General features: G+C 49.3%; 1 protein-coding gene across 1 annotated transcript; it reads left to right on the top strand.

The window, feature by feature from the left end:
- The first annotated feature begins 2,163 nt into the window (after window positions 1–2,163).
- Window positions 2,164–4,234, top strand: LOC119101258 (heme-binding protein 2). Its single transcript, XM_037224559.1, has 3 exons — window positions 2,164–2,186; window positions 2,783–2,988; window positions 3,426–4,234. Exons 2-3 carry the CDS (start codon window positions 2,785–2,787, stop codon window positions 3,879–3,881), a joined length of 660 nt encoding a protein of 219 aa, XP_037080454.1. The 5' UTR covers window positions 2,164–2,186; window positions 2,783–2,784; the 3' UTR covers window positions 3,882–4,234.
- The last annotated feature ends 5,413 nt before the right edge of the window (window positions 4,235–9,647 follow it).

Genomic DNA, 9,647 nt, shown 5'->3' with positions numbered 1-9,647 from the left:
TACATATCAGGTATGTATATATATATATATATATATATATATAAGGTATACATGCTGTGATTTACCATACCTAAAGCTGTTTTTTTCGGACAGACGCCCTGAACGGGCAACTAGAAGTATCGCTCCAACTACATCACTGACACAGACAGCATTGCGGGCCGAAATACATCCAGTAAGCATGGGCCAAACCACGGCTGCACCCGCTTGAAGCATAGGCAGTTGTGTAGAAATGGCATTTGTGCTCTCGCAAAGTGGTTGCAACAATGAAAATTGCGTTGTCGGGCAGATTAAACGTTCGAAGTACTTCTGACTACTTACAACAGTGCATCATAGGCTCCCATCTTAACGCACTCGGTTCGAGGTCAATTCAACCCTCTCTTAAGGTTTTTTCAAAATAGTTTCCGATTGGTCGCGGCGTAGTCACGCCAATTTTTCATAGCTGTAAATAATTAAATTGTTGATGGTTTGCTGCCAAAAATTTAAACATACCTTGTGAGGTCGTTGACCGACGGCATGGATTCAGCGAAGTCAATGTCTAGAGAATCTAGAACTGTATGGGGTAGTTTCTGGTGCTCATTTTGCATTTATTGATGACAGGAACCGTATAGTACATCTTGAATGGAAGTCGTGAAGGCCAGAACAAGTCACCGACCTAAAAGGACACAGACCAATATTTTGTTTTAAGAAAATGCTGATTAGCGTAATCTTTGTGGCTTATTCAAATGTAAATCTTGAAGCAGTTCTGTATGATTACGGTAACCGTGTTTTCCAGAGGTCAAACAAGGTCACCGACCTTAAATAAGTATATGACCTTTTGCTTGGAACAAGTGTCTAGTTTTTGAGGGTACCATGGACGCCAACCCGGAGTTTTACCTTGTTTGACCTTATTTTACCCGAAGATCATGACCCAGGAACTTCTAAGTTTGACTCAAGGGCGTTCACGTACAAGCAATCACTCGCTGTGAATCTGGTGTCTCCAGTTCCGTTAACATCTGAGATCTTAGCGGGGTCAAATTGATTCTCACCCACCGCCAACTGGTGGGTGAGATCCAACCGGCCACCCGGGCGCGTGTTAAAGTTGGAGGCAGTGAGGCAAATTCCATGAAATGTCATGCATTTGGAGTATCTCCAGCGCTCAAAATCATAAGCTAAGTCACCACACTCCCCGCTAACGATTGCAGCTAAGAAAAAATCTTAAAACGTGGTGAAAACATGGAACGACTGCTTTCAATGTTAGGTACTTATTCAAACCTAGTTACCGATGAAACAATGTAATTTGAAGCTTGATTCTAGTATTAATGGAATGTCTAGACTATTATCTCAAATGCTGCTGTCGTTTATATTACAAACACGTAGAATAAGGGTTTTTGGCATGTTTTTGTAATGGCTTTAGCATCCAACTGTTTCCGAAAGTTCGGATGCTAATTCTGGTATCCGAATACTCGGTCAAACACTCGAATGTGTCGAATCTGAATGCTTAGCTTTAGAAAGCACTGCATCATTCAAATTTCTGAAGCCAGCCAGTTAGTCAGCAAACATTTTAACATGTCACGTATTTTCCATGCTGTAATTAATTCTTAAAAATCTCCTCTAGCCGTTTGCCATTTATCCGTTCACCATTTTCGCATGTCGACGTATTGGTGCGTCACCAATGAGAGATTGTCTAATGAGCCGGTCGCTAATTTAGTGAGTCGAGTTTTTGCATGTCGTCATTTTGCGGTTCGAAACTTGGCCTGTCGACATTTTGGTGCGTCCATTTCTTGCATTTTATACGCTTGCAGTTTGCCATATAGCAGTCGCCATATAGCAGTCGACAAAAAGGCATTCACTGCATTTTATGTTCGAGCTTTTTCCTGGAATCGCTGAAACAACTGTCATAGACCGAATTCCATACCAGTCTTAACCCACGCAATTTCTTTACACTGGTTGCCATGTGGTGAGTCGGGAACCGGTAAAACATTGCCTACTCCATTCCAGGATGTACCCACGAATAGACCGGCAAATCGCTTCGCAGCCCACCCGGAAATAACCAATCCAGTTATGGCTCGCTTGTTGTGCACCGTCGCTTGTGTTATTGGCAGTCATGGAGAAGATCGTCAGATTTAATATTTCCGGTAAGACGGGCGCTATATAAGCTACAAATTGTACAGCTGGCCTCGTACCGCCTGTACTCCTCCGTCCGATCGGTAAGTGGCTGGACGGCGCTCCCTGTATTGCTCAATCCAATCACCCAGGCCTCGAGGAACTCGGTGCGGGTTTTTGTTTCTCTGCATCATTATTCAGCTAGCTCGTCCTGTTTGACATTGATAAGTGATGCCCTGCCTGCCAGCACCACCCCTGGTTGCAAATTCAGTCGACAGCCTCAACAGCCATGCCTGAAGCGCTGTGCGTATTGGAATGTGTGAGTCTTGCTCGGCCTTGTGACGAGCGTCCCCGGTTGACATTCCGCCACTGCCCGAGAGAAATGCCTCAGATGATCGTTGTACGGCTAGTCTGCCGCCGACCATTGCGCTACTGTGTCCATTGTTTGGTCCATTGGTGCTTAGCACCTTGATCCGGGTCCCACCATCGTCAGAGGGTGCAGGTGCCAGTGTTCGGGACGGTCCCTGGCGTATGAAAACGCATTGACACACTAAAGGCATCTACATGCGCTCGCGGCGTCGACTTCGGAGATGGACCATATTTCCTCTTGCGCTCGCCTTTGATCTCAGTCGCTGCTCAGCGCGCCTCCGATCCCGTCTCCGACTGAGCCTGGCGTAACACGGTCGTCTGCGCCCTTCAGCGATGAAGCTGCTGTTGACCGTGCTGACCCTGAGCGCTGCCGGCGCGCTGGCCATGCCGGACGAGCCGGCCGCATCGGTCCCCAAAAAACTGCCGGCCAGCATCATCGAGATCTTCAAGAACAGGTTCGGCAGCGGCCAGCCCGGAAAGCCGGCTCAGCGAGAGGAGGTCTCATACACACTGATCCAGAAGAACGACAAGTTTGAGGTAAGGACTTCTGCCCAACTGGCATGGGGGAGGGCATTTCTGTTGGTGCAAAAGGAAACGGGTGCGAATGTGTTCGACGCATGCACCACAGGGTATGTAAGCATATGCACGATTGTTCAGCAATCGATGCTGGTTGGTCTGAGAACTGGCGATCACGGCATCACGGTCCAAACATGTGGCTCGCAGCATACCCTACCTGATGGCCTCGTACAATGCGCTGTTTGATATATCTGAAACTGCACAGGCTGAGACCGATTTAATATACCTCTTCGATCTATTGAAATCATAATGTCCAGTAAATGATCCCTGCTTCAGGTACTTTGCTCAGACAATAGAAATAACCAGCTTGCTGCAGTTTTGCGTTGGCTTCGTGAAGCAGGGCCTTGGACCGCGTGGCCAGCCCCCACCCTCTCCCCGATAACGAGCGCTATGTACAGGAGCGCACGTACCCCGCCTGGAACTGGGTCTGCATCGACGTGGAGCTGGGGCCCGGCGGGACCGACCACACCATGGACTTCCTGGAGATCGCCACCTACATGCAGGGCCAGAACGCGGCCGGCGCCCACATGGCGCTGACCATCCCTGTGATGATGCAGCGGCGCGCCGACGGCGGCGGCGTCATGTGCGCGCCCCTCCCCGCCTCGCACCAGGCGACGGTGCCGGCGCCCCAGTCGGACCGGCTGCGGCTGGTGGCCGTGCCGCCGACGGACGTGTTCGTGCGCCGGTTCGGCGGCTCGCCGCGCCCCGCCGAGTGGAAGGAGCAGGCGGAGATTCTGCGCGGCCACCTGGCCGAGGCGGGCCACGACGTCAGGCCGGCCGTCATCAAGGCCATGTTCTCCGACCCCCTGCAGCGCCTGAACCGCCGCAACGAGGTCTGGCTCATCAAGGCCTGAGCGCCGCCGGCGACGTCACGCCGCGGTGCGAAGGCACTGGTGACGTCCTGCCTCGGCGCGGACGGTGTTTGCCACAGAACATCGCGGCGCATACGGCACCAGTGACCTCAGATCGCGGCACAGACGGCACCTGTGACCTCAGATCGCGGCACAGACGGCACCTGTGACCTCAGATCGCGGCACAGACGGCACCTGTGACCTCAGATCGCGGCACAGACGGCACCTGTGACCTCAGATCGCGCACAGACGGCCCCTGTGACCTCAGATCGCGGCACAGACGGCAGATGTGACCTCAGATCGCGGCACAGACGGCACCTGTGACCTCAGATCGCGGCACAGACGGCAGCTGTGACCTCAGATCGCGGCACAGACGACTGTGACCGCAGCACAGACGCACCTGTGACCTCAGATCGCAGCACAGACGGCACCTTGACCTCATCGCAGCACAGACGGCACCTGTGACCTCAGATCGCGGCACAGACGGCACCTGTGACCTCAGATCGCGGCACAGACGGCGCTGTGGCAGCACACCACTGACATGGCGAGAAACACGCAAAGGGACCTGCGGACTTGGTCGTTACAGGCGCTGTAGACTCAGTCACGCTTAGGCCCTACACTTGCACATTGGAAGTCCGCTTCTTGCCACATATGCAGCACTGGTTGGTGTTCCTCTCCTGTTGAAAACTGCATGCTAACGCAAAATATACGCTTCCGCAATCTTCTGACTGTTCTACAATGCCGGCAGAATTTCCGTACGATATGGGGCGAGAGGGGTGAGTGCTAACACCAGATTTTTCAGTTATCATCGTTTAAATGTCAGCAAAAGGCGGGCCGGATATCTTCGAATATTCATATGAATGGATTTGCAAAGAATCGAGGGCTTGGCAGGCCTGTCTTTCATCAAAGTTAAGCAAGCAGTCGTGCAGTGGTGTGACGCTCAAGCAAGAGCCTGCAAATGACATTCTTTGATTTTGGCTCTGTGCAGAACTTGTCAGGCCCAGCAATTTCAGCTGACAATATGAACAGATATGTCGAGTAAATTTGATGACAAATAACAATTGCGTTTTCGTGATTACGGTCAAAGCATTCCGAACGACGCATCAAGTTTCGATAGGTATTAGTCATAGCAAACAGGATTCAGCCGTAATACCTGTGTTTTTCAAGTGAGACATTTTCTCCCGGTTTAGACCACAGCTTGTTTTTCCGAAACCGGCTTCGAAAAAGGCACTGTTGGCTACTTACTGACCAATACTGCGCTCACAAGGATCAGACCCTTGGGTTTACAATGCACAAAACGTAAGCGTTTCTTGGAGAGAGAAGACGAACCTTTAAAAAATGCACTGACAACGTGCACCATCAAACCCGTACGTAACAAACAAGAAATCATTAGAATGTATGGCGTGTAAGTATAAGTATGCCCTAATTCCGGTTTTGATTAAAAAACTGGGATTGAAAGCCCTGTTGACGCCCCTAGCAGCAGCGTATAGGCATGGCTGCCGGAGAGGTCACGGTACGAGAGAATCAACCAGAGTTTCAATCAACATTCACGGTAATAATTTGTTTACCAGGACCCCCCCCCCCCCCCCGCTGGTGGCACGGCACCATGACTCCACCATGACTTGTTGAATATCGAGCAAACACACGACACCCGCCCGTGATAGACTTGCATTTATCTTCCATTTGCAGCTTGCAATAGCTATGTTGCAACTTTGACTGGCAATCACTCAATTTTCTATAGAAATCAGGGTTTAAATGGTTTGTGACGAGAAACAAACATAATTTACATGTTTCCATCGCGGCACGACAAATGTTCACAAAAACAGTCTCCCCCGCAAGGTGCATCTTGAATATCTGTCGACGTAAGATTCAAGTGAAGTGAGCAGCTCTTGCAGACCGTGGGAATGTTGATGGCGGATAAACATCAATGCCATACTGTTGCAGAACTAGAAGGTGCAGGCATTCATTGATTGGTTCATCGTTGGTATTGTTGCTAAAACTTCAGCGGCATAATTAAAAAGCGCTCGTGCGATTTTGCACCTTATTTAATTACAACCGCACTTACAAGTAGGGAACACCAAGAGCTCATTTTGATGTTTCTAGAGTCCAAAACGCGCTGTCGATGCGGCAGACAAGGTACGAGAGAGTAGCAAAGGTCCGGATGCACGAGTTCGGAAACGCCGGGCGTTATCGACCCGCAGTTGGTAAGCATTGACCTGATACGTTATGCTCAATGTTATGTTATGAAGCAAAAGTCAAACTGAAAGTCGTTGAACTGGTCAGTTTACAGGGATAGGTGTGTGCTTCAATCGGCATGTATGCCAGGTCAGGCTCATATTCACTGGAGCCGATAAATAAACACTTTGCCAGTAACGTGCAGTGATAGTGCCCTAAGCCACGTGAGACGTCTCTTTTTCATCGGCGGGTGTCTTAGACTATCGTTACAGGTAGTGATACAAAGCTGCATGGGGTTTTGAACTGAACAACAGTTTGGGAGATCATTCGGTACAGTTCAGAGGCCTGTCCTTAAGACCTTAAACTCTCAGGTTTCTGGGTGACTGGGTTCTGGGTTTCTGGGTTACCGTCAAGATGTGTAGACTATTTCGTGCTACAGCCCGGCTTCCAAATAAAACTGCCGCCAATTGGCTATTGATCAATGTTGTGCACGCTGTGCAAGGTTCAATCACAAATCACGTATTGTGGTACATAATGCAAGGAGTTGGGCATGGGCTTTAATTACTACGAAAGCAATGTTTGTAATAAAAAATGTAACAATATCGTCATAACCAAGCATGTCTATAGAAGTAAACATCATAAACTCGCCGATGAATTTGTAAGAGCACCATGAGAAAGGGCCAAACACGAGCACGTGACTTCATTTGATTCAGTTAACACCTCCAGCACCGCCACGGCCACAGTGCAGTACTTCGGGAGGTCGAAGTACTGCAAGTGAGTGCGAGGGCGGCAATTTCGCACGTCCAGTTTGGCAGCACCTCGAATGCCATACGATGTTTTCGTAACGCAAGCACACAGTGACGTATCGAGGAACAAATTTACTAAATAGAGAACTTGTGTTACATAGAGCAGTATTTTTAACTTAAAGTGTACCAAGTGCTATAAGTGAGCTTGGTTCATTATATTTCATGCTTGCTTCAATATCTTCAAATGTGGAACAACCCTTAATGTGTTCAAGACTGCTCTAGGCAACAAAATTTCAACATTTATTGATTATGTTCCTCAAAACGTCACCGTCTGGTTACGTCATGGAGTGCCTCCACGATGTCAGTCACTGACGGCTGGCCGTGTCAGTGTTGTCACTGTACCAGATGGGCCGAGTCACTTGGGGTGCATCAGCTTGCCGGGAGTTGACGGTTTTTGCTGGGGCGTGTTTGTTAAACCCAAATATCGTTGTGCTTGTGTTTTAGGTTTTTGTCGCGATATTTTTGTATTTTTGTCCATGATTTCAGATTTCTACTTGCGTTAGTGAGCTCAGTTGTGACCTTGTTATTCCCATTTCGATTATTTGATTCCCAGTCTTACTTCCGTCATGATCCGCACGGCTGTCCAAATCTCTGTGTTATTCTGCACAAAACGTGATTCCTCGTCGAAACGTGCGTTCACCGTATTTGATTGTTGAACGGTGCCGGCGTGCACCAGACACGCATGATGTAACGGTCATATGCTTTATTGACCTTAAGAACTGAATGGCCATTTTGATGTCAGTGTGCGTGAGACGTTTCTATGACGTCTATGACGACTTTCTATGGGCGATGCTGAAATAGTCTGCTCGAAGAAGTCTGTGCAAATTTGCGGGCGTCAAGCTCGGAACCAGCAGGGTTTTAGGTCTTAAGAGGGTTATGGGTGTTGAATTAACTTCACTGAGTGATCTTAAGGAAGATTTCTCTGTTAAAAAACCCTACAAATGAAGAACACTCCCAATTTTCCTAGCTGGTTGAGTCTGCAAGACAGATTCAATCTGATTTCACATGCTGTGATAGCTATACCTGGGTTAGTTTTGAGCATATGTATGAGATCGGAATTAAAATTTTCCAATAAATGTTGAGGGCTCAGATGTAATTTTTGGACTATTCCTCCTGTACAGTACATATATACAAAATTGTAGGACGCAACATTAATTTTCTGAAATATCGGCTCGATGGAGCTACGTCCCCAATTGTCAGCATTAAGGCTACACCCGTGTAGGCTATGGTGCGAGCGAAGTCCTTCTCTTTACCTCATACAAACGAATGACGCGCCAGGACCAGTCCGAATTGGGACCGGTCCTCGGGTTACGGTCCCAGTCAGCTCGAGGCGCCCGACCCTCGCTCAGCTGAAGGCCGGTCATCTTGGCAGCCGCACCAACCGCTGTCTTCACCTGCCGCGAACGCTGCGCGGGACTGGAGACTCGGAATGCAACAATTGGCCCTGCCGGACATCTCCCTTCCGTGCTTCGCTAGCAATGGTGGCAGCGGCGGTTAAGGGGCTACGTATCCCTCAAGACTGACTCAAGCCTCTTCAGCTGCAAAGATCTTGCAGTCTTTGTCTCAGATCTCTCCTTCTCCGTGACGGTACGTCGCCCCTATGCCAAGTCACCGGCAAGAGTGGACTTCTCTGGACTTGTCGTCCAGCAGCATCGTCCCAGTGCTTAGCTCCGCGCGACATCCTCAGCCCGGAGGCCAACCCACCAGCCGCACTGGACTGCAACGGGGCCTGCCGACATCGCACGGCAGACCAGGTTGTGCCGTGTGTGGTTTACTCAAACCATCGAGTGATTATTTGCTATCAGCGTCAACAAAAGTACTGCGAATTCCAAGAGCTTTCCTGTTTTGAAGCGAACACGATGAACTAAAAGTCAAGAAACAATGAAATTTGCTTAAAGTTTTGTGATTGATCTTTCCACCTGGCCAAAAAAAAAACACGAATAGTGTCAAAAGAAGTGAAAAGTACACTCTAAATTTTGTACTCACCAGATCCCGCGCGGCACCTCACGTAGTGTGCAGCGTAATCGCTCCGTGTTGGCAGCTCCCTTTATATTTGCGAAAGCTTTGCAAGGACATTTTTCTTATCGTTGTTGACATTTTGCTCTTTGCAATACCATGTTGACATTTCAACGTAACGATATTCGCAACAGGCGTGTACATTCAATTACGTGCTATATCGTGGGTGATTCGCTGAAATTTAGGCGTAAATGCGATTGCGGTCAGAGTAGCCGAAGCGGCCAGAGATGCCGAGAACGGTCTTGACAAAAAGCAGGGCATCGTCCAGCCGTAAATAAACCTTGACGAGCACGCGGGGCGTGCCTGGCACTGGCCCTTTTCCTATTGCGTTAAAGGCCATTGAACTCACCGTGGCAAGTAATAGGTGTAATTACCATGTGTTGACCAGCTTATCTGTTCATACCATGCTTGCGATGTCCGCACGTCTAAACTCACTCTTCACGCGTGTCCAGGCGTTCGCTCTCTTTGCTGTGGTCGCTTCAGTTCCCCACGCTTCCCTGGGGAAGGAAAGATGTGTGGGGCCGAAGCCCTCCTCTTCATGTTATACAAAGGAATCACACGCCAGGACCGGTCCGTGCTGGGACGCGACTCGGATTACGGCCCTCAGTCAGCTCGAGGCGCCCGACCCTTGCTCAGCTGACAGTCATTTGGAGGCCAGCCGTAACGACGGCTGCCTTCGCCTGCAGCGAACGTTGCGCGAGATTGGAGACTTGAAATACAACTCTCGGCCTTGTTAAAGTCTCGCTCTCGTCTCGCTCCTCTGCGACGTTTT

The sequence above is a fragment of the Pollicipes pollicipes genome, unplaced genomic scaffold (assembly GCF_011947565.3).
Source record: "Pollicipes pollicipes isolate AB1234 unplaced genomic scaffold, Ppol_2.1 Scaffold_4881;HRSCAF=5763_pilon_pilon_pilon, whole genome shotgun sequence".
Lineage (NCBI taxonomy): Eukaryota > Metazoa > Arthropoda > Thecostraca > Pollicipedomorpha > Pollicipedidae > Pollicipes > Pollicipes pollicipes.
Note: the sequence above shows the minus strand (reverse complement) of the source record. Positions and strands in the feature narration are given on the sequence as shown.